Source organism: Mesoplodon bidens (genome assembly GCF_964165515.1).
Source record: "Mesoplodon bidens genome assembly, chromosome: 11".
Lineage (NCBI taxonomy): Eukaryota > Metazoa > Chordata > Mammalia > Artiodactyla > Ziphiidae > Mesoplodon > Mesoplodon bidens.
In genome coordinates, this window is record NC_138167.1 from 60,206,635 (window position 1) to 60,229,936 (window position 23,302).

The 23,302-nt window shown below is 57.3% G+C and overlaps 2 protein-coding genes across 2 annotated transcripts in view; both read right to left on the reverse strand.

The window, feature by feature from the left end:
* Positions 1-8,984: 8,984 nt before the first annotated feature.
* On the reverse strand, positions 8,985-11,828 carry LOC308625801 (rab-like protein 6). Its single transcript, XM_081250319.1, is given in 3 exon segments — positions 8,985-9,671; positions 9,675-9,916; positions 9,919-11,828. Coding segments are annotated over 3 exon segments (2,133 nt in total). The 5' UTR covers positions 11,615-11,828; the 3' UTR covers positions 8,985-9,476.
* Positions 11,829-13,784: 1,956 nt separating this feature from the next.
* The window catches only part of TBC1D22A (TBC1 domain family member 22A), a 334,425-nt gene continuing 324,907 nt past the window's right edge, over positions 13,785-23,302 (reverse strand). Inside the window, exon 13 of the mRNA XM_081249045.1 lies at positions 13,785-15,731. Within this exon, the coding sequence (XP_081105171.1) occupies positions 15,603-15,731 (129 nt within the window). The 3' untranslated portion in view covers positions 13,785-15,602. The remainder of the gene's footprint in view (positions 15,732-23,302) is intronic.

The following is a 23,302-nucleotide window of genomic DNA, read 5'->3' on the forward strand; positions in this document are numbered from 1 at the left end:
CGTGATCAAGGCTTAGATGCAGATGACCAGAGGGAGCCGGGACCCAGGGCCCTGGGACTGCGCTGTGCCCTGCCCAGCACTCTGGCTGCACCCAAATCACTGAGCCTTTGGTCAGATGGAAAGGAGGGTGCCCACTGCCCTCCCGCAGGGCCCAGTGAGCCCCGAGGGGCGGAAGGGTGTGGAATGGGAGGCCGCACTCTCACCTGTCCAGGGTAATTATTACAGCCGGAACCTTGAACCACACGTCTTCCTTAGGCTACCAAATAAATGACTACATCATGACACTTTAAGTTGACAAGTAAATCTTATTATAAGATGTAATGACACCATAAAAGACATCTTAGTCGTTCCTTTAGTCCTCTCGTCCCGCTGACAGTTCATTGCATCTCCTGCGACGTGGAGAACACACACATTAATTTGGCAGATGGATGGAAATCTTTCAGGAGCACCGTTTCCCGGCTCTGGCCCAGCAGCCCTGGTGAGCACGCAGGGCCGGGACCCTCAGTCCGGAGTGGGTGTCAGACTCGGGGGCCGGGGACTCGGCTTCCCCAGGGGGCAGGACCCTGTGAGAACACCCACATGGGGGAGCGGGGAAAGCCCACCGGCTGCTGGACCCCTGCCCGGGCTACGTCGCGCCGGCCACTCCCACCCACCGCCCCAGGCGGTCTTTCCACCACCACTGATGGTGTGCCCTGGAGTAAGTACCTGACACCCCTCCGCACCATCTTGGGCCTCAGTTTCCTCCTCTGCAAAAAGGGCAAAGGAGTTAGCATAAGGGGCCTGTGCTGTCCCTCTCCTGCCGGCCCTGGGTCCAGGGAAAGATGAGGGAGGGGATGCAGGCCTGCTGGCCACAGGGACCCCATTTCTGGTTGAACAGACAGAAGTGACCAGGCGGCCCAGACAGTTGTGCAGGAGCTGCGAGGGGGGCCAGGACCCTTTGCAAGGACCCTAGAAGGCAGGGCTCAGAGACACTGGGGAGACAGCCCGACCCCCAGCTCCTGAGACTCAGCCCCCCTCCCCTCCTCCTCTGCTTCCCAGTTTGCTACCGGCCTCCACCACCTTCATGGTGGGAAAAATCACATCTGGACACAGAGACACAGAAGACTGGAAGTCACATGCAGGGCACACCTGGACCCTTCTCATCCGGCAACACCCGCACCCCCAAGGACACACCCATCCTGGGCCACAGGGCAGGCCCTCCTCCCCCCACCTCTGAAAATCAGGGATTGGTGTGTTTCTTACATCTTCACACCTGCCTCTAATCTGGAAATTCTGCTATTTAAACCAGCTCAATCTGAAGTTGTGATTTTTGGAGGCTGATCATTTCTTCCATTCTTCCCACCGCTATTAGCAAAATGCCAGAGACATTTCTAAGCACATTCTTTGAAACTGGGATAAAAGCAGGAAATGGTCTTCACAGAGCTGTGAGGAGAGAACAGAAGCGAGTGAAGCGGCCACAGCTGGGCAGGTGTGCCCGCCACGCCAGGCCCGCCATGCCCACGCTGCACTGTGCCCACCTTGATGCCCCCTTTCTGCACCCAGACACCCCGGGAGGCCCATTCCCTCTGTCCACAGCCCCCAGCAAAGCGCATGTCCACTTAGGGATGACCAGAGTATGGCTGGCCACCACCCCAGCTCCCCGTGGCCAGGAGCCTTGTCACTGCTGGAGGAGCTGTAGGGACCCCTGACCGCCTGGCACTGTGGGCCCAGGGCCTCCCGTACGGCTGGCGGGGCCACTCCTGCACAGCACTTCCAGCTCATCCCACCCCCGACCCGGACTCCTCCCTGGGAGCCGCCTGGGCCTGGGGTGGCCGAGGCTGAGGCCACTCCCTGCCAGGAGGAGGGGACAGAGGTGGCAGGTCCCCTCCTGTCACCTAAGGCAAGTGTGGGGGCCAGAGCTAGGTGGGGCTTCTGGAGGAGGAAGCGGGGCGGGGCGTCTCCAGGGACAAGGATGGAGCCATGTGTGGAGACCCTGACAGTGGGCCTTAGACACTTAAAGACACACAGGGGTTTCTCAGCCGGAGGAGGACATTCCAGGCAGAGGGAGGGTCCCAGCAAAGGCAGAAGGTGCCCGGACAAGACTGCAGGGCACTGGGGCCGGAAGGGAAGCTACAGGCAGCGGCCGGGTAGGGGGGGCACCGGGGGCACCAGCGTTGAGACCGGGAGGGCAGGCGGCTACCCTGAAGGACGTGGAGCCACCAGACTCAGGGGTCCAAGCAAAGCTCGGCCACTGTCCCTTACCGCCCAGGACCTCAGGTTCCCCACAGAAGCCCGGCCTCTCATCCCAGAGCTCGGGGCGCTGCCCTCTGTGGTCGCCGCCCTGTGGGCGCTCTCCCGGCAGGGACTCAGGCTCCCCCAGCCCCGTCCACGGCTGTCTCTCCCCGCTTTCTCTGTCCCTCCCTCTTCCTCCCCACCCTTCCCTCTGCCCCCATCTCTCTCTCCCCTTCCCTCCCGCAGCGCCCTGCTGCTCTGCAGTGCTCAGGGGGTCATCCTTGGGCTCACAAAATTAAATATCTGAAAGATGCCAGGAACTTCCTTTGGTTTCTATGGCAACGTGAGAATAATTCACATTTTCCAGCCAAACTGAAGAACACATTTTTCTTCGCATTGTGGGTGGCCAATTATTTTTAATAGCCGGTCAGGGCGGCTGTCCCTGGGTCCCTCTCACCATTAGCATCCCCAGCATTCCCAGACAGCAGTGGCCTTGGGAGGATGGTGGCCACTGAAAGTTTATTAAGAGATTCCAGGCTTCCCACCACTTGTCACCCGGGAGACCAAGGCCAGGCTGTGGCCATCTCTGCCCTGTGGCCTTGACTCCACTGGGATGACCAAGAAGGACCACCGCTGGGGAGGACTGGGTTTGGGCTCAGGTCTCCCTGGGCTCAGGCATCTCTGTCCTCACTTGCTGGGTGAGCTTGGACGTCCTTTCTGCTCTCTGACCCTCAGGTGCTGACCCCTATAGTGGACTCTTCTGTTTTGTTTTTTTGTGTGTGTGGTACACGGGCTTCTCATTACTGTGGCCTATCCCGTTGCGGAGCACAGGCTCCGGACGTGCAGGCTCAGCGGCCATGGCTCACGGGCCCAGCTACTCCGCAGCATGTGGGATCCTCCCAGATCGGGGCACAAACCCGTGTCCCCTGCATCGGCAGGCGGACTTTCAACCACTGCGCCACCAGGGAACCCCTAGAGTGGACTCTTAATCCCTGCCAGTGGGGTCGCTGTGCGGGGCCCGGGGTCCAGGCCAGCCCAGGCCTCCCTGGCTATAGGGCCCTGCAAAGTCCCTTGGCCTCCCCAGGAGGCCCCAAACATTGTCATTCATTCGCTCCTAAAATATTATCAAGGACAAATCAGAGGCCCGGTGGGGACCACCCTGAGCTCCTGAACTAGTGGTCGTGGAGATGGTGGTCCAGGCTCTGAAGAAACAAAGGGGTGGGTGGGGGAGAGGGAGGGTGACTGATGTAAGGCACTGGCTCTCATGAACGCGGGGGCCGGCAAGTGTGACCCCAGCCGCCTTCCTCCGTGCTGCTCCCCGACTAATATCCGTCCTGCGCCAGAGACAGAGGAGCGCCCACAGGCTTGGCTGCTGTTCTCCCGGACTTGCTGCATCTGCCCCTCCCCCCCGCCCCTCGGAGGGAGGAGAACCCGCCCCCTCCCTCGGGTCTCCTCAGTCCAGATCTGACGCCCCTTCACTGATGTGCATCTGGGTGTGTCTCAGTTTCAAATTTCCACGTTGGCTTTGGGAGTTTCTCCACCTCAGTCTGAGCTGGTCTCCCCTGGAAACCTCTCTCCTCGCCCGCCCTCCATCCAGTCTTCATCTCCACTCTCTCGTCTCTCCCCAAGCCGGGCTCCTGATTTCCCTCCAAGATGAGACCCGCCAAGCCCTTCCTCTACCTCCATCCAAGAAGAGGCCGTATTCTCTGGACAGTAAGCGCCTCCCCCGTTCTTTTTATTTGTTTGTAAGATAACTTGACCCCCAGTTTGGGTCGCTGAACGCTAAGGCCCTGGTCACAGGTTAACCGGGATTAACCGGGACACTCCGATGTCCTCATTTTCTTCCATGACACCTGAATCCAGTTCAAAACCACGTGAACTCGGGGCGGCCCAGCCCTAATGAGTTCTAGATAAAAGCTGCATTATTAACCCCAAAGCATGTAGGGGGCCTGGGGGCCTGTGGCCTCTTAGCCTGCAGACTCAATGGAAAAAAATAAAGAAAACGTTAAAAGCAGCTGCTTCCTGGCCTCCGCTCCCCCCGGCCCCAACCCTGCTGGGTGTGGGCCCAGGTCAGGCTGCAGCCAGCAGCTGCTCCCTGGGGCCCAGACCCCACTTTCCCCAGACCCCAGGACCGCTCCTCGGTTAAAGCCCCACCGCGAGCCTTTTCAGCTCCTCCGGGACCCAGAGCCCCTGCCCAGGCCCACGCTGGTCAGGTGCAGCCAAGGCCTCAAGCCCCACCCCCACCCCCAGCTGTGCCTGGGGCCTCCACCTCATGCATTGTTTTGCTAAATTCTGGTCCCTAGGGGTTTAGTAGAACACGCTGTAAAGCCATCTGGCATGTGGCCTTTGGAAACAGAGACGTGTGACTGACTACCTGTTCAAGGTATTTAGCGATTATTGATCTACTCAGTTTTAATTTCCTTCTCGAGTCAATTTTTGTAATTTGTATTTTTTCTCAAAATTGTCCATTTCATCCAGGTTTTCAAATTCATAGGTACATAGCTGCTCATAGGAGGCACTTATGATTTTTTTAAATTAATAGATTACATTTTTTAGAGAAGTTTTTGAGTCACAGCAAAACTAAGAGGAAAGTACAGCGATTTCCCATGTACCCCCCAACACACACGTGCAGCGCCTCCCCCATTATCAGCATCCTCCACCAGGGGGTACACTTATTACCTCCACGGACACGTCAACATCATCCAAGCCTACAGCTGACATTAGGGTTCACGGCGGACAGTCTGTGGGTTTGGATAAATGTCTAATGACGTGTATCCACCAACAGAGTATCATATGTAGAGGATTTTCACTGCCCTAAAAATCCTGTGTCCTCCACCTATTCCCCCCTCCTCCACCACCACCCCACCCTGCCAATCCCTGGCAACCACTGGTCTTCCTGTCTCCATAGTTTTGCCTTTTCCAGAATGTCATCGAGTTGGAATCATACAGTATGTTATCCTTTTCAGATTGGCTTCTTTCACTTACTAATGAATGTTCCTATATATCTTTTCAAGGCTCGATAGCTCATTTCTTTTTAGGACTGAATAATATTCCATTGTCTGGATGGACCACTGTTTGTTTATCCATTCACCTACTGAAGGACATCTTGGTTGTTTCCAAGTTTTGGCAATTATGAATAAACAGTTGTCTGTAGGTTTTTGTGTGGGCATAAGTTTTCAACTCCTTTGGGTAAAAGCCACAGAGCATAATCGCTTCATCATATGGTAAGAGTATGTTTAGTGTTGTAAGAAACCATCAAACTGTATTCCAAAGTGGCTGTACCACATAGGTACAACGGAATACTACTCAGCCATAAAAAAGAACGAAATAATGCCATTTGCACCAACGTGGATGGACCTAGAAATTATCATACTAAGTGAAGTAAGTCAGAAAGAAAAAGACAAATACCATATGATACCACGTGTACATGGAATCTAAAATATAACTCAAATGAACTTATTTACGAAATGGAAATGGGCTCACAGACAGAGAAGAGACTTGTGGTTGCCAAGGGGGTGGTGAGAGAGGGATGGAGTGGGAGTTTGGGATTAGCAGATGTAAACTATTATATATAGACTGGATAAACAACAAGGTCCTACTGTAGAGCACAGGGAACTATATTCAATATCCTGGGATAAACCTTAATGGAAAAGAATATGAAAAAGAATATATATGTCTGAGTCACTTTGCTGTATGGCAGAAATTAACACAACATTGTAAATCAACTATACTCCAATAAAATGAATTTTTTAAAATGTATAAAAGCAAACTGGCTGCACCATTTCACATCCCCACCAGCACTGGGTGTTGTCAAGTTTTCAGATTTTGGCCATTCTAATAGGTATGTAGTGATGTCTCGCTGCTGCTTTAATTCGTATTTCCCCAATGACACAGGATGTGGAGCTTTTCATGTGCTTATTTGCCATCTGTGTATCTTCTTTGGTGAGGGTGTCTGTTCAGCTCTTTTGCGCCTTTTTAATCCAGTTGCTTACTGTTGCCCTTTAAGAGTTCTTGTGTATTTTGGATAACAGTCCTGTATCAGATTTGTCTTTCGCAAATATTTTCTCCCAGTCAGTGGCTTGTCTTCTCATTCTCTGTTGCTTATTATTTTTAAGCACCTGCAGTTTGCCTCCTTTTTTTTTTTTTGGTTAATATGGTTGAATTTTATCCATTAGAAATATTTGTCTATTTTCCATTCAACAAACATTATTTAATCCCTACTATATATAAGTGCTCTTTCTAACGCTGGAGATAAACCAACTGCAAAACAAAGATCCCTGCTTAGATTATTAGTCTACTTTAAAAATTAACTTTGGTTTTATCAGTCTTTTCCATTATTTGTGTTTCTTTTCTACTCCAATAACTTCTGCTTCTATATTTATTATTTTAATCCTTATGGGTTTTTTTTTTTGCACTTTTGCTCTTATTCTTCTTCCAGCTTAAGTTGAATGTTCAGCTAAATTCTTTTAAATATTTGTCTTTCAATAAAACATGTAAGGCTATAAAGTCTCGTCTACTTACTGTCTTAGCTGCACCCCACAAGTTTTGATATTTTAGTCTTTCACTATCATTTTGTAATTTCCAGTATGATTCTATTTTTATGATTATTTATATGTATATGGGGGCTTTGGCATTTAAATGTTCTCCTTGGTTTGGATTTCTAATATCATTGCATTGTGGACAGAACGTATAGGTCTGTATACTGCTGAGGCTTTGGGTTTACTGGAATCTCCCTTACAAAGGCCAAACATTTGTAAATGTTTTTTCACGTGCCGGAAATAAATGTGTAATCTCTTCGTGGAGAGCAAAATTCTATTACATCAAACCATCATTTTTATTTAAATCTCTCTTTTTAAAACTTTTTTCTTCCCTTGGTCCCCATTTTCTGTAAGAGATGTGTTAACCTATCCGTTTATGCTGTGGAAAGGTCATTTTCTGCTTTCCGTTGGGGTCGTGTTGCCCTATTAACTCAGGCCCATGACTCACCGAGGCCGTCTCTTCATCATAGGACACAACCCTTTGTCCTTGTGAATGCTCTTCAAATATCTTTTAGGGGAATATAGATATTCTCAGCCACGCTTTCTTTTGGTTAGTATCTCCCTCACATTTATTGTTTTCATCCTCTTATTTCAAATCCTGTGCCATTTTGTCTTAGGTGTATCTCATGTAAATAGTATATTGTTGGATCTTATGAGGGTTTTTACAAAGTATAATGTGAATCTTTTTCAGTAGGTGAGTTTAAGTAATTTCTTTATCATGATCACTTGCGTATCTGAACTTCTTTGAACGATGTTAGTATTTCCTACTTACCCTATTTTTTGTTTGCTTCTCCCCAACTCCTTTCCTATCTTCTCTTGACTCGATCAGTTTTGTTCATTAGCTTTCTTTTTCCTCTCCTGGAAGTTATACTCTCTATTTCTATTCTTTTAAAAGTTTCCTTACATTTTAAAATAATTTCTTAAACTTGTATTTTCTGAGACGTTCTCGAGTAAACCAGGTGAGTGGGTGCCACCAAGGATGGGAGGGCAGTGGTCATTTTTCCGACTCGTCATTCGGCAATAATGACCGAAGAATCCCAGTACTAGAAACTAAGGCTGAGAATGGCTATGACTGACCACACCAAGAGCTGGCAGTGCAGACATGGAGAAACAAGGGCCCTCATAACCCACCGGTGGAAACGTAAACTGGAAAACCAGTTTGGCAACCAGTTTGGCATCATCTGCTAAAGTGGAAGATACCCACCCCACGTGGCCGTGGAATTCCACCTCTAGATGCACGCCCAGCAGAACTGGCACGTGTCCCCCCGAGGGACGCGCACACAGATGTTCAGAGCAGCAGTATTTACAACAGGTCTGAAACGGAAGCAACTCCAGTGCCCACCACCCACAGCGGAATGGGTAAATTGTGATCCACTCAGAGGAGAGAAAACGACAGCAAGAGATAAAATGGACCACAGCCGCCCAACCACGGGGATACCTGCACTAACAGAAAAGTTGTTTGCAAGAGTCTGTCCATGTGATTCCTTCAGATAACATAGTTTAGGAACAAACAAAACCACACGATGGTGTCAAAAGTCAGGGTGGTGTCCTGCTTGGGGAGGGGGCACCCGGGCACACTGCGGGTACGGGCCATGTGCTACTTCTTGACGGTGACAGTGGCTCCTGGTGTCGGCCTTGGGACAATTCACTGTCCCTAGACTTGTGCTGTGTGGCCTGCTGTTACTATATATTATATATTTTATACATACATATATTATATATTATATATATTATATATATTATAGCATACATCAGTTTTAAAGTAATATATATAATATATAATATATATTATATACTATATATATTATATATTATATATATATATTATAGCATACATCACAGTTTTAAAGTAAAAACAACAAAAATCATTGCCAAATCTTCCAGAAAAAATAGGAAGACTGAAAGAGTGGATTGGTTTTCCATTGCTGTTAATAACTTACCGCAAACTTAGCCAGGGTCGCTCAGCTGGTCAGACGTTTTGTGACTTCTTTTTCACTTTTTTAAACTATGAGTGATGTGAACATCTTGTCAGGCACTTGTATCTCTTCCTTTTGTGAATTGGCTATTTTCTGTGCTGTGCCCATTTTTATTTCCAAGAATTATTTCCAGTTATTTTCAAGCACTTGGTAGATATTAAGGAATTTCAACCTGCCTCACCTAGGTTGCAGGTATGTTTGCTGGGCTTATTATCATTTATCTTTGTTTATTGAGGGTTTTTTTTTGTTTTGTTTTGTTTTTTTTGTTTTTTTTAAAACAGGAGAGTTTTATGGTCCGAGTGGTGTGGAAGGACAACAAAAGGACATGAGTATTGAGGGCCTCCCCGCTCAGCCTGCGCACGCCCGAGCTCAGGTGCAGGTGCAAAGCCGGTCGCTGTGCCTGGAAAGAGCTGCCCCCAGAGAGGCACGAGCGCCGCCTGCCCTCTGCGCATAGGTGCCCCGAGGGTCTGGGGACCGGAGGTCTGCAGCGCCGGCGCAGCCGAAGCGGAGGCCGCTGCACGCAGCGGGCCTGGGTGAGTGCGTGCGGCGGGCCGAGGGCAAGCAGGGGCCGGGCAGGCGACGGGAATAGCGCCCCACCCCTGCAAACAGCCTCACGGGCTTCCTCGGCCTCAGTCCCATCCCTGAGAAGCGCTGGGGGCCGGCTGCCCACAGAGCCTGCTGCGCCTCCCCGCAGGGCAGGCCCAGCGCCCCCAGCACACGCGGAGCGCCCTGCGGTCTGCGGCGGCCAGGCCTAGAGCTCCTCGTAATCGCCACCCCCGCGGAGGTGGCCGCCCGGGGCCCCGCCCCCCAGGAAGGCCTCCAGCTCGTCGACCGCGGTCCTCTCTGTGCCCCGCCCCCGCCGCCGCCGCCGCTCCTCCCTGCCCTTGTCCTCCGCCTGGTCCCTGCTCTTCTTGCGCCTGCTCTTCTTCTTCGCGGCCTTCTCTTCCTACTCTCGGCCCTTCTTCTTCTTTTTCTTCTCCTTCGAGGGAGGCTTGCCCTCTTTATCTTCCTCGCTGCTCTCCTTGCGGCCTGTGTTCTCCAGCCCCAACCCGAAGAGATCCGAGTCGTTCTTCAGTCTGAAGGAGGGGGCAGGGGGTTTGGGGGGCGGGGGCGGCTGGACAGGGCCGGCTTCCTCATCCGTCCCGTCCGAGAGGTCCTCTCGCACCGGGAACTCACCCGCTCTCCGCTGATGTCACTCTCAAAGTCAGGGTCGTCCATGACGAAGGACAGCATCTGGGCGGCAATAGGCCCCTCGGGGTCACTCTCTGATGACACCTGCTTGTCCTCCCCCTCCTCCAGCCCCGGAGAGGAGCCCTCGGTGCCGCTTGGCCAGTGGGGCTCTGTGGCCCTGGGAGCTGCGTACTGGTGTGGCCTCGAGGCCTTCGTGGAGGAACGTTTGGTCCCTGGCTCAGAGCACTTCTGGGGGGCCGGGACGGTGGCCTCGAGGCGCCCCGCCGCCACCTCGTCTTCCTCCTCGCTGGACAGAGTGCTGTGCTCCTTGGGGATGGGGCCCGTGGGTGGCAGGGGCCTACTGGGCAGCTTATCTTCGAGGTCCACGTCGTCCTGGAAACCCGCCACCATTGGGTTCCCTCCTGGGGCCTCCCCATCACTGTCACTGTCCTGTGGGACCTTGGCTCCGACTTTCTTTTCATCCTTTGTGGGGGCTACGTCCTCCAGGAAGCTGCGGTCAAGACTGTCGTCGGGAACAAAGTCCTCCACATTCTGGACTCTTGCCGGGGCCTCTGAAGCTGGGGCCGGCTCTGGGGGTGAAGGGGCCACCTCAGCCGCCTGCGAAGTCCCGAACAGCCTTGAGATGATGCCGTGCCGCGGGGGTGCGGCTGGGACCAGGGGGTGTGCAGGGGCTGGCGGCGCCTCCGAGGGGCAGGGGGGCCCCGGGCAAGCCGAGGGGGCCTGGAGGGGCGGCTGCGGAGCCGGCTGGGGTGTGCTGGGGCTGGAGCTCCCTGTGGACACTGCACTCAGAGGCACCACAGGAGACGGGGAGCCCGAGGACGGACTCTGCCCGTTGGTGGCCAGCGGGGACGCGTGGCCACGGCTGCGGGCCTCCATCATCTCGAGGAAGATGTCGTAGTTCTGGTCCTCGGTCTCCTGCTGCACGGACAGCTCCTCCAGCGTGGCGTCGATGTCCAGCTGGTTCGTCTCCAGCTGCCGCAGCAGCGTCTCTCTCTGAAGCTGCAGGAATGGGATATTGAAGAACCTGTGCAGGTACTTGAGACTGAAGCTGTTCTTCATGGAGGACTCGGCGTAGCGGAAGTAAGACGACCCCGGGGGCCTGTCCAGGTTGTCGATGAAGTCTCGCACGTCGTCAGGCAGGATGACGCGGTGCTCGCCCATGTCGCGGTAGTTCCCCAGCACGCACACAGGCACGTGCGTCGGCACTTTGGGAAGCTCCCGGAGAATGTAGTTGAAGGTCCACTGCTTGGTGATGTCGAACATCATGACCACCCCGTTGCAGTTCTTGTACACGTCCAGGAACTCAGCATCCAGGGCCATCTCAGACTCCGCCTCCTGGGGGTCATTCTCCATCTTCAAGGCATCACCTCGCTTCTTGCATTTTCCTTTGTCAACTACATCCCAGACTTCAACTTTCACGATATCATCAGTGGTTTTGTAGCTCCAGTGGATGCTGGTGACCTGGATCTCCTGTGTGGGGATGTACTCCTCCACGAACTTCTTGCCCTGCAGCCGGTGCCACAAGGCTGTCTTGCCCGTGTTCCTGTCCCCTCGGATCACGATCTTCATGTTGTACTGCACCCCCTTGGCGAAGCGCCTCTGCAGCGCCTGGTTCATGGACTGCAGCCCAGCCGGGATGTTCTTGTCGCGGCCCGGAGCCTGCTCCGACCCCACCAGCTTCTTGAGCGCGGAAAACATCTTCCCGCTCCCACGTCCGAGCCCGGCGTGGCTCCCGAGTTCAGCGGCAGCGGCGGCGGCGGCGCGGCGCGGATCGCACCATGTCCCGGGCCCCGGCGACCGGGCGCCTGCCTCGAGGGCGGCTCAGGGGCTCAGCCGCGGAGGATCAGCTTCGGCCCCCGCGGACCCCGGCGCGGCCGCTCTGCGCTCGTCAGCGCCGCCATCTTGGCGCCGGCTCGGTCTGTTTATTGAGGTTTTTGAGCTCTGCTGGTTGTGCAGCATTTCTCCATGGTGCACACTATAGATGTTTATCAGTCTTTTCCTTTATTGTTTTTGCCACTGGCATTGTGCTCAGAGAGCCTTTCACAGTTCCTGGGTATAAAAATATCTATTTCTATTTTGAGTATTTGGGGATTTATTTAATATTTAAATCCACTCATCTGGAATTTACCTGGGTATATAGTTTTTTTAGCCTCAGTTTGTCATTGGAACGGGCTCAAGGGTTCGATGCTTCGTGCATGGTCACATGGTCACATGGTCACAGAGTGGCTGCGAGCACTCCCTCGGCCATCCTTGTTAAGATCCTCTCCATGCCAGGGATTGGGCTGGGGTGAGGCTACAGGACTAGTGAGACAAGGCCTTGCAGCTGAGAGGGGCAGACCCCACGGGGCTAGGGTAGCACTGGAGGGAAGGGGACGAGAGGGGACGAGAGGGGAGAGGGCCAGCTGGGTCGGGCAGGACCGGGGAGGCTCAGGGAGGGCCCAGCTGCCCAACACTCTGAGCAGACTCCACCGAACACCAGCCCTGGGAGCTGACCCACGGGGCTGCAGGCCCAGTGGACACCTCCAGCTCAGGGTGGACGGGCCCGCAGTCCCAGGCTCGGTGCGGCTTAGCCGCGACCCGCCTTCCTGCAGAGACGCCTCCACGTGGCCAGGGGAAGCAGGCTGCTCAAACACAGGGGTCATTCTCCCATTTCAGATCCGCAGTTGACGGCAGCATGAAAGCCCTGCCTGCCCGCCCCCCGTGAGTCCCTCCAAGAGCACAGATCGCTCAGACCTCTCCGGCCTCCACGCCCAGAGCCCCACCCTCCCTGGCACCAGACCTCCCCAGGGCCCGGCCTCCCGCTCTTCCCTCTCAGCCGTGGGGCCCACAGGCAGGGCCCCTCCTGATGCCGGGCAGGGCGAGATGCACAGAGGCAGGGGCTTGTCTCAGACCCCTGGGCTTTGGGCCACCCCTGGGGGCTTGTGGACCCCAAAGCGGGCCTGAGGAGCAAACCGCTGGGCCACGAACACCAACAAACAATGACAGCAAATGACAGCCGTCACCAGCTGCTGAGCTGAGACCTGGAGCCTGGCATCTCCCGCCTCCTGACTGTGGCGACGGGGGTGGGCAGCGTGTCTGCACCCTGCGGCCTCAAGCCGGCACCGGGGGTCTGCAAGGGTCCGCCCAGCTCGACGCAGGCTCGTGCGGGGAGGAGAGGTAAACAGACCCCCCCCGCCCGGGGGGCTCCAGCCCACCCATGGGGACGGAACCTCATCCCAAGAAGGCAGAGAGCAAAGTGCTGCCCTGCGGGGCCCCCAGCGGGGGGTGGGAGAAGGGCAGACATGGGGTGCCCAGAGGAGGAGAGAGCACCACGAAAGCAGCCCTGAGAAACCGGGGCTCACGGGGCCTTGTTTCACCAAACACCGGGAGGATGGGGGCTGGTTGGGGAGGGGCCTGGACACCCTGGGCTGGGGGGCAGGGCGGATGGGCGTGTCCTGGGTCCTAGGAGTGGGGAGGAGTGGGCCCCAGACCCGGATGCCTGCCCCAAGTAGACGCTTGACAGACTGCGGCCAGATGGGGAGGCCCTTCCTGTCCCGGGCCGGCCTGGATCCTGCCCCCGAGTCGGTGCAGCCTGGGCTTGGGGTTCAGCTCGAGTCTGAGTCTAGCCCGCCTGCACCTTCAGCTCCCCACGAGGCCCTGATGGGCTTCAGCAAGACTGTGGGTGCTGCACCCAACGCCAGGCCTGGCATGCTGCAGACAGCCTGTATGGAAAGGCCCAGAACTCGAGACTGTCCAGCGGCTGCTGGGCCAGTGCCCCTGGCTCTCAGCTCTCCCCCGGCCTCAGACCAGACGGCCAACTGTGACCCAGCACCCGGCCAGGGCACCCTGTTCCTTCAGGAGAGCCCCTGAATCAAAGGCCAAGGCTGGATTTTCATTGCATCTTTATTCTGTGTTTCGCTCATTGTATTCCAGACAGAACAGCTTCTAATCACTTCAGACTGATTGGCTCAGGCTCCAAGGACCCCATCAACACCCCTTGCATTCAGTTCCAGGTTTACATACACATGGAAACACGCACAGAGCCTCACTGAACTCCGTAGATGCTTCCTATTTGAAAAATCAACTGCCTCCAGGGGACATCTTTTGTGTTCCCAGCATTTGGGCTGCACAGACTACCCAAGCCGCGGTGGGCAGTGCCCGGGGTCTAAGCAGGATGGGCCTTCGTGGAACTGGACGTCCAGCAGGCAAGCAGCAGGCCAGGGGGCCTTGCGTGGGGAGGAACCCCTGATGCCAGGGGTCGGGGGCAGGGACCGGCCAGTAGGGGTGCTCTCCGTCTGCTCTAAGGCAAGCAGGTCCCTCCACTGATTCGGGGGCTTCTGACATTTGCACAGTATTTTGTGCTGATTTCCACGCACATGTAACAAGCCAAAATTAAGGAACGCACACCGTCACACACGTGCACCTGTGTATTCTGATCCTCGGCTGCACAGCCTCTGGGCAGCGACCTGGCACCTGAGCTGTGCCAAGACGGGTGGTGGCGGGGCTGCCCTGGGAGGGCGGGCAGGTGGTGGGAAGAGATGCCTGCGCGTGGATGAAAGTCTGGGGCAGAGGTCAGGAGCCTGTCCTGGGCTCAGGGCTCAGAGGCTGTGGCTGTGGCCTAGAGCTCCACGGGGGTGTCCGCATCACCACGGGCGACATGCCCATGACAGGTGCTCTCTGGCCAGGGCGGGCAATGTGGGGGAAGCAGGACGGGCCCCGGCAGAGCCCAGGGCAGGGCGGGTCTGGCACCTTCTGCAGCTGGGCTCACGGCCCCAGTGACTAACACACAGCAGCAGTGATCAGGTCCGCAACACACCCGGAGACGCAGCAAGGAGAGGGGCTCAGGCCACTCGGCCCCCGCGGTGTGGGCGCAGGTGCAGGAGCAGCGGAGTCCTTCACGGCTCTGATCACAGAGCAGGAGCATCTGGACCCACCTGTCCAGGTGGCCCAGGCGAGCGAGGCTGTGGCTGGAGGCTGAACGTCCGCCCGACGCCCCGCACCACCCAGTGGAAGGGCCCCCGCCAGCACAGGTTCCTCGACAGACCAGCCGGGTGGTTCTCTGTTTCCAGAGGTCATAGATGGAAAGTAAGGCAATTTCTAGAGGCCGCACTCTGCTCCCAGCTGCTGCAGCCAGAGGCTCCCCAGGCTTGCCGTCTGCCTTCCAGCCACGTTTAAGCCAAGGGAGCAAGTACGCGGCAAAGTTAAAGTGACGAAGTTACAGAAATCCGGCTGGCTGTCAGAGGCCTGGGAGAGCACAGAGATTTCAGAGGTTAGTGCAACGTTTCACTTATGACTTTGTCTACGTTTTATTCTCTTTCACTCAACAGAATAGAATTTTTACATTTCCAAGTAGGTAAGGAGATGGCTGCCACCTCCCTCTGCCCCCGGCACCCGGACAGCAGGCCACTCGGAGAGGGTCTGCCTCTCAGGCCGCCCCGGCTGGGGGCTCCGCAAGGTGGGCATTTGGCAAGGATGCTCCAGGGTCGGGAGAGGGGGACGCCTGGCCCCTCTCTGGCCCCGCGTGGCCGGGACCCTCCCTGGCTCTCTTTGGTATCTCAGAAAACAGAGGCCGCCCGGCCCTCGCCAGGCCCTGGACCATGTCCCGGCCAGCCGCTCCAGCAAGGCCTCTCCTTGGCCGTGGCCTTCAGCCGGCCGGCAGCGGGATGTGCTGCCCCGGGCGGGGGAGGCCACGGCGGTGGGCCCGGGCTCATTTCTTGTAGTGATTGGGGGCGTCCGCGAAGACAAACTTGAGGCGGTAAGCCTCGGCCAGCAGCAGGCTGACGTCTTCGTCGCCCCAGTGGGCTGTGGGCAGGTTCTGGAGGAAGAGCAGCAGCTCCTGGGGGGAGAGAGACAGGCTGGGTCAGACGGGGCGGCCAGCTGTGCCAGGGAGGGGCCCCACAGCGGGGGCCCTGAGGAAACACACAGGCCCACGGCGGGGTGAGCCTGGGGGGCCGCGTAGCCCCTGAGAATCGTGTCCCCTACCAGCTTGAGCCCGAGCGCCCCACGCCCTGCAGCCAGGAGGACACCCCCCGGGAGGCTCCCAGGCCTGCTGGGACACGGAGGGCAGCGCCAGCACCGCGACACAGCCGGGCCGCACGCACGCCCCTGGCCTCCCGCCACTCTGGGGCCCAGGGCCATCCGGGCGGGGATGCCCAGCGGCGGGGGGCTCTCGGGGCTCAGACCCAGAAGCCAGGCCTGGGCTCAGGTGCTGGCTGTGCTGCCTCCCGGCTGGTGGACCAGCCGCTGACCACCTCGGGGCCCCGGGTTCCCCATCGAGACGAGGGCCCCAGCTCCCACCGGGGCTGCCAGTGCCTGGCGCTGGGCGATGCGGGGGCCTGTACCAGGCTTGCTGTCCTCACGACGCCCCTCCCAGCGCACGGCCCTCCCCCCACTCCCCAGTGGAGAGCCACGCATCAGGACTCTCCGCCAGTGCGGCTTCCCTGTTGCTGCTTTCCCTTCCTCAGTCCCATTTCCTTTCGCATTTTGGACACTTTCTGGGGGCCTTTAAGTTCAATTCATGGAGCAAACTTCACTGGCAGAACATCCCCGGGGACGTATCAACATCAATCTGCTGTCTTTCACCATTAGATGCAACTTACACGGATGCCAGTCCAATTCTGAGCAGGTCGTAAATAAATACCTTTGGTTTTCTTTTTAATCCACTTCGTTTCATATTATCATGACCTCGCTACCTGCAAGGTGAGAAGCAATACCCTCCCATTGCGGTAACTCAGCAACTCTACTGCACACTCAATTTCAGAATCTAATTTAGTCCCCCAGGTTCAGTGGACGGAGAGAGAATAGAAATGCCCGGTGGTCCGCAGCCTGCAATGTTAAAGAAGGAAAAATCTGTCCGGGTGACCTTTACGAGAGGCAGGGGACACAGCCGAACATGCCCTTAAATGCAGATTTCTTTTTTTAAAAGGCCTGTCTTATTTATGAGCTAGGCAGCAACACCTCCGACCTGGGAGCCACGGCACATCTATTAGCCACATCATTCGGGAAAAGGGCCATTGGTCACGATGCTATCACTAGGTCACACCCCAAGGGACCCGCCATCCCCTGCGACGGTGGCAGGGAGGGCCCGGTCCAGCAGCCCGCAAGGGCAATTCCATTTTTAATCTTAACTTCTCTGTAAACAGTGCTGTGACCACGTCTGCAGAATCAAAGTTAAAAGAAGGTTTGCTCACAACACTGAGGCTGTGAGGAATCAAAGACAAGTCGCGTCCCCGTGGTTCTTTTTTTCCCATGTCCACGAGTTGCCACCACAGCAACAAAGCCATGGCCCGGGGCATCCCGCCCCCTCCATCGGCCTGTGTCACCGTGCCCTCCCACACTGGCACGTGCTGTCCGCTGTGGCCGGGAGGGACCGTAGCGATGGTGCTGTCCCCGCCGTGCAGCCTGGAGGCCTGCTGTTCTCAGCCCCCAGCAAGGTCACGGTCACCCCGCAGTCTGGAGGCCCGCAGCACAAGGCCCCGCAGAGGGCAGCGGCCCCGAATCTCAGGTTGCCCGGGGTCTCAGTATGACGAGCGATTTGACTGTCCTCTGGATACTCTGGATGTCACCTCGCGAGCATGTGGATCGTGGCTGGTGGTCTCTTTTACCAGGCAGTCCCCTGCGGAGGCCCCACCAACACCACCCCGGCCACAGGTCGCCCTGCAGGCATCGTCGTGCGGGTGATAGCAGTGGGGGGAGCCGGGGGCAGGGTGAAGGGCGGGGCCCTGAGCTGGGCTGTTGCCGGGGACATCTTTTCCACAGAGTCCTTCCCGCTCTGACTTTCGCCTCTGGGTAGGTTCCAAGAGGTGAGTCTTCCAACGTTAAAGAGCGAAATGCTTCCGGCTTTGGGGGCTTCTTGCCAAAGAGTTTCATTTTTCCAGAGACAGGAATTACGTTACCATTTGCAAAGTATGATTATCTCTATCTCTTTCGTCCCTCCCAGGAAGGACGAAATGGTGACACAGTGGCGTCCAGGAAGGTGGGCAGGGGTCCCCTCTCAGGGCCCCAGGTTCTCTGTCTGGTTGGCCCCCTGCAGAGGCTCCTGTGAGCCCAGCAGTAAGGCTACACACAGCCAGACACAGAGGAGGCGGCTCCAAGCCCAGCACACCCCCATCACGACCCCACAGAACTCTGGAAGCACATCCTTGGTGTCCTCACCTACGTCATGGGGTGATCTGTCTCCTCGGTGACATCAACAGGTCCACGTGCCCCCGTGTCCCCGACATGAAGCACACAGCACGTGGTGCCAACCTGTGAACAGTCGCTAGGGCACAGTCAGCTAAAGGCACGCACACTTGTAAAGGATGCTGAACGTGGGGCTCACATCCAGCCCTGCACCATTCAGCCGTGCCGGTCTCCTGGCTCTCCGCGCCTCGGTTTCCTCATCTGTAAATGGGGACAATAACACGCCTCCCTCTCTGGGTTGTTAATTTGTGCAAAGTGCTCCCAACGGTGCCAGAATATAAAAAGCACAGGGTAAGTGTCACCTGCTGCTGCTACTATTCAACTAGTCTTCGATCACTGTTCGCGGTGGTGGTTGATCGTCACGGCAGCAGTAGCGGCATTTATGCCAAATAAATTCCTATCCGTGGGAAATGCCAGGGAGTTTGGCAAATGAGCTCAAGATGAAATGGAATCTTCCCTGGACAGTAGCTCAGAGGAGGCAGAGCCGGCATCTCGAGGAAGGAAACACGCCACATGTGTCGATCTACGGGCTGTGGCTAGAACCCCGACCGGGGGGCCGCGTGGGACCCTTTTGAGGGGACTTGAAGGAGTGCCTTTGGACTGGATCGTCCAATTCTGGCGTCTGGTACAAAAGGCACTGCGTGTCATCAAAACGGCCCCAAACAGTCGATTAAGGAAGAGCAGCTCTGGGTGCAAGGTCCCCTCACTCCATCTGCCTCTGCGTCAGGGCACACACGCCATCACATGGCCAGCTCTGCCCTCGGGGGCCAGACAAAGGATTAGGAGGCGAACAACGCTCAGCTCTGCGCAGGGGTCCGGCCAGGCATGACTAGCTGGCGGCTCTCGACGCGGCCCCCCGTCTGTCCCCCCACTATGGGGATCTCGGTGGAGATGTGGGTAGATCACACTCCAGATCTCAGATACTTGGTCTGAACAAAAGTCTGTGAAATGTTTCTTAACTTTAATATTGATCACATGTTGAAAGATAATGTTATAGATGTACTGGGTTAAATAAAATATTAATCTCACTGGTTTTCCCTGTTCTGCGAGGCTCCCAGAAGCTCTCCCTCATGGCGGGCGTTCCTCTCCAGCCGACAGCGCTGCTCTGATTACACCCAGTACAGCCCCCCTGCTCCGGGACAGCAGCCACGACGGTGCCGACCACACTCCCTTCTGCGGACCCTCGGGCACAGGACTCACCCCAAGGCTCCCAGGTCAAGGCCGGCTCCGCGCACGTGGGAGAGCACACTGAGGCCAGGGGTTTACAGCCTGGCCACGCGCAGAGACGAGTGAATTAATCGTGACGGGGCTGAAGGCCCAGGTGCGAACTCTGATTACTTTCTCCCCTTAACTGAGAAGACGAAACAGCAGCCCCTGCGCTGACACGGGCAGGTGACAGGCCTAATTGGTTTAATTCACTTCTCCAGCACGTTCCGACAGTCAATTTGTGCAGCTCGGCCAGCAAATCTGCCATTGGGGAGCCCCGATCGGCCGCGGAAGGGTGGCTGTGGGTGCCACCTGGGGACGCCGTGGGGACACGCAGGCTGGGTTGGGCAAGGCTGGGGCCTCGGGCATTTCTCCCACATCCTCAGCCTTCCAGGTGAGGAGATGGAGGCGGGGGAAGCAGAAAGTCTGGCCCAGGGCCTGGGTGGCTCGGCGCCTGTGTAGCAGGCGGGTCTGTCCCCGCCAGGCTGGGCAACATGAGAGTGCAGGCAGCCGGGAACTCTGGAAGCCAAGGCTGCGTCTGCCGGGCGGGGACAGTGACAGGAGTGACCTCCAGGCCAGGAGGGTCCAAGGGGCAGTGACTCAGCCATGCTCAGTGCAGGAGTGGCCCTGTGGTCCATCATCTCCACGTCACCATCATCCCACTGACACCCGGCAGGCCCCAGGGGCGTCACCGCCTCAGAGGTGCCGGGCAGCTCCTGCCAGGGCTGTGCTGAGGACCTGAGGACCCAGTGCATACAAGCTCAGCAGGACGCCCAGCACACGGGAACTGCCACCATGGCCGCCACCACCCTCATCGTGGTGTGGCCGTGGCCCCGGCTACCAGGACCTCAGACGACGAGAGTGGTGGTCACACAAAGCAGCCGCGGCTGGAATCTGCATGGCACCTGCACCCAGGCCTGCCCTGTGGGCGGATGTGCTGGTCTGGGCCCGCGTGGCCAGCCTCCCACCCCCCTGCCCACCCGGGCGAGGCTCCAGGGACCACGTGCTCCAAAGGTCAAAGGTCACGGTCCAGGCCCAAACCCAGTGCCCGGCAGCCGGTGCAAGGCCAGGTCATTTGTATTCCTGCCTGTGCAGGGGCTGCTGGGGCTTGAATCCACATTCAACATAAAATACCTGTTCTTGGTCAGTACACGTATAAAAGGGAAGCAAAAAAGGAGCCGAGATTAAATTACACTGAAGTGGATTTGCGGCGACTGCGGGCAGCACAGACAGCAGTGGGTTGCCGGGCAATTCTGATGGTCCGGGGGCTCTGGCCGGGCCTCCCTGGGCACCCCTGGGGGTGGGGGACAGGGCGGGCACGGCACCATAAGCCGGGAAGCTGGCGTGCGTCTGGCACATGGTCCTGGAGTCACACGTGACCGTCCAGCCGCGGCTCTCTCCTTTCTGCGCCTCCACTCACTGTCTGCTCCCTCGGCCAGGACCTTCCTGTCGGCGTGGGGAGACGGGACCCTGCCCTGGGCCACATGACGGCGTCTGCAGGAACAGGCCAGGCTCTGTCCCCTGCGTGGCGACGGCTGCTACAGGCAAGGAAGGACATGCTACAGGCAAGGACAAACATGAACCTCGGGGGTCACCACTCAGAGAAGGTCCCAGGGCCGTCTCTCGAGTCAGTGGTCAACCACGAGCTGCCCTGGGCCCAGAGTTCACTTTGCGCCAAGCACCAGGCTACATGCTAACCTTCCGACCAATCCCGGGGCTCCCCTACCCCCGTGTCTATGACCAATCCTGGGGCTCCCTCCCCTCCCCACCGTGTCTACTACCAATCCCGGGGCTCCCACACGCCCCACCTGGGAAACAGGAATCTGGGACCCAGGAATCTTAGTGACCACTCAGTTCATGCCTGGCGCTGGGAGGGCTGCTTCCCCCAGGGCTACCCTCCTGAGCCCTGAACCTGACCTCTGCAAGACCCTGCCTCTCTGAGAGGCCACGTGCTCAGAGGGGACTGCCCCCCTCAAATGTGCCCCCCTGCTGTCCCCCCAACACTTAAAGGATGCCTCCTTGGGACCCGGCAGCCCTGGGCTGGAGGTCAGACAGCCGAGGCTCTGACCTGGTCCCTCCTCCTAGAGCTGAGAGCTGACCAGAGGATAAGACCTCGGGAAGCCCCCTGGGTGGGGGGCTCCAAAGGCCCTGTCCTGCTCCACTGGCACACCCCCCCTCCTGCACCAGCCACGGCCCCAGGAGGGCCCCAGAGGCCCTAGTATGAAAATTACCTATGAAAAGTTCACCCTATTTCCCTTATTTTTAACCTATCACACTCGATGCCCTTTAGCCAGGAGATCAAAGAATACAGAACTCAACCTGACGCTTCGCAGACGTGAAGGCGGCCCTGCAAAGGTCAGTCCGCCCGGCTCGCTGCTCCTCCCAGGCGGATGCTCGCTCAGGGGCCCGACTCGCCACATCTAATCCTGCGTCCCCACCAGATTCGGACCCCAGCGTCCAGGAAGACAGAGCCCCTGCTGTCTCGGGGGGCACGGAGGTGGGGAGGCTCGGGTCCTAATGCCTTCCAGGAGGGGCTGGGCAGCTGGAGGCCATCAGGGCCGTGCTGGGCCCCCTGGGGCTGCTTCCTGCCTCCCTCCCTCTCCCCTCCCTCCCAGATGGTCCTGTGACAGCTGATACCTTTGACAATCCAGTTATTAGTTTGAAAATCTTGTCAAGTTCTGGACCAAACCAGAGCTAAAAATAGAAGGATGGTGACAGCCGGCTGGGATGGACAGCCAGCTGCCAGGCTGACCCACTGGCTGGTGACAGCCCTCCAAAAGGTAGGATATGGAAGGTGACACTGCAGACAGTGATCTTCTGAGGACCCTGGGAGGTGCGTTTTCCTTGCAATTAATTTCATATTTCTTTGCCAAAAAAGGGATTCTAAAGAGAAAACACCTTTGGGTACTGAAAACACAAGCTTGACATGAGCGCCCCAATCGAGCGAGCTCTGCGTTTCATACGCACGGCTGAGAGGCGTTTGATCAGCACACAGAGGATATTTAAAATCCTGGCACGGCAGTTACAGCCGGCTCCATCCCGCAGGGACCTCTCCGCTTCGTGGGCTGGAGGGCTGGGCGGCTGGTCGCAGACGGGGTGTGATGAGAGATGGAGATGCTGTCCATGAAGGACCCTCGAGAACGTCTGGTCGGGAAGGATGCCCACTTACATGGGGGGAGGCCCCAGGCCCGTGTTTATCTACACGCAGCAGAGGCGCCCCTTCCAAACGTGCAGAGGGAAGGCGCCATGCAGAAGGCTCGGGGGCCTGGAGGTGGCGCCAGCTGTTACCCCACAAGAAATCAGAGGAGGGGGTCACGGGAAGGAGGCGGGTTGGGGAGACTGCTGCGGGCTGCCGTCTGAACCCGCCCCCCAGCCCTGGGGTTGCTGCCTGCACAGCAGCTCCCACAGCCTCCCACGTCCCCAGGGGCTACCCTGCCAGGCTCTGGGGCAGGGACGGCATCAGCCCAGCAGTGCCAGCCCATGTGGCTCCCCACATGTGGCCCTCTCCCCATGTCCAGTGTCCCCCAGTGCCGGTCCTCCCTATTGACCCCCCTTTCCTGAAACCCCCTTGCCCCACCTTGCCTGCAGTTCACTGCCCATCCCCCCGGCCACCCTGCCCGTCTCCTTCGTGAACCCTCCCCCTGCCAGTCCTCTCAGGGCTGGGGGCCGCCCTCCCTGGAGCCAGGGTCACCCGCACCCGTGTCCCCACCCCCAGCTGTCCCTGAACCCCGTCCTTGCATGTCCTGTGGCTGCCTGCACCCCTCTGCACTTGTACGCCGCTCGCCATCACACGACCACGTAAGGGCTCCCAAACTAAACATGTCCCCTCCCTCCCCCTCCCTCCACAGACAGGAGCACGCAGCCCGCACACACGGTGCCCTCGCCACAGCAGTAAGACCCCTGCTCCCAGGACCGAGCCCTCCCTCCCAGGTCCAGCCCACCCTGGCTCCCCAGGCCCTCCCACCCTGCCTCGCTCGCAACCTAGCCCAGCCCACCACCACCCTTTGGTGGATGACCACG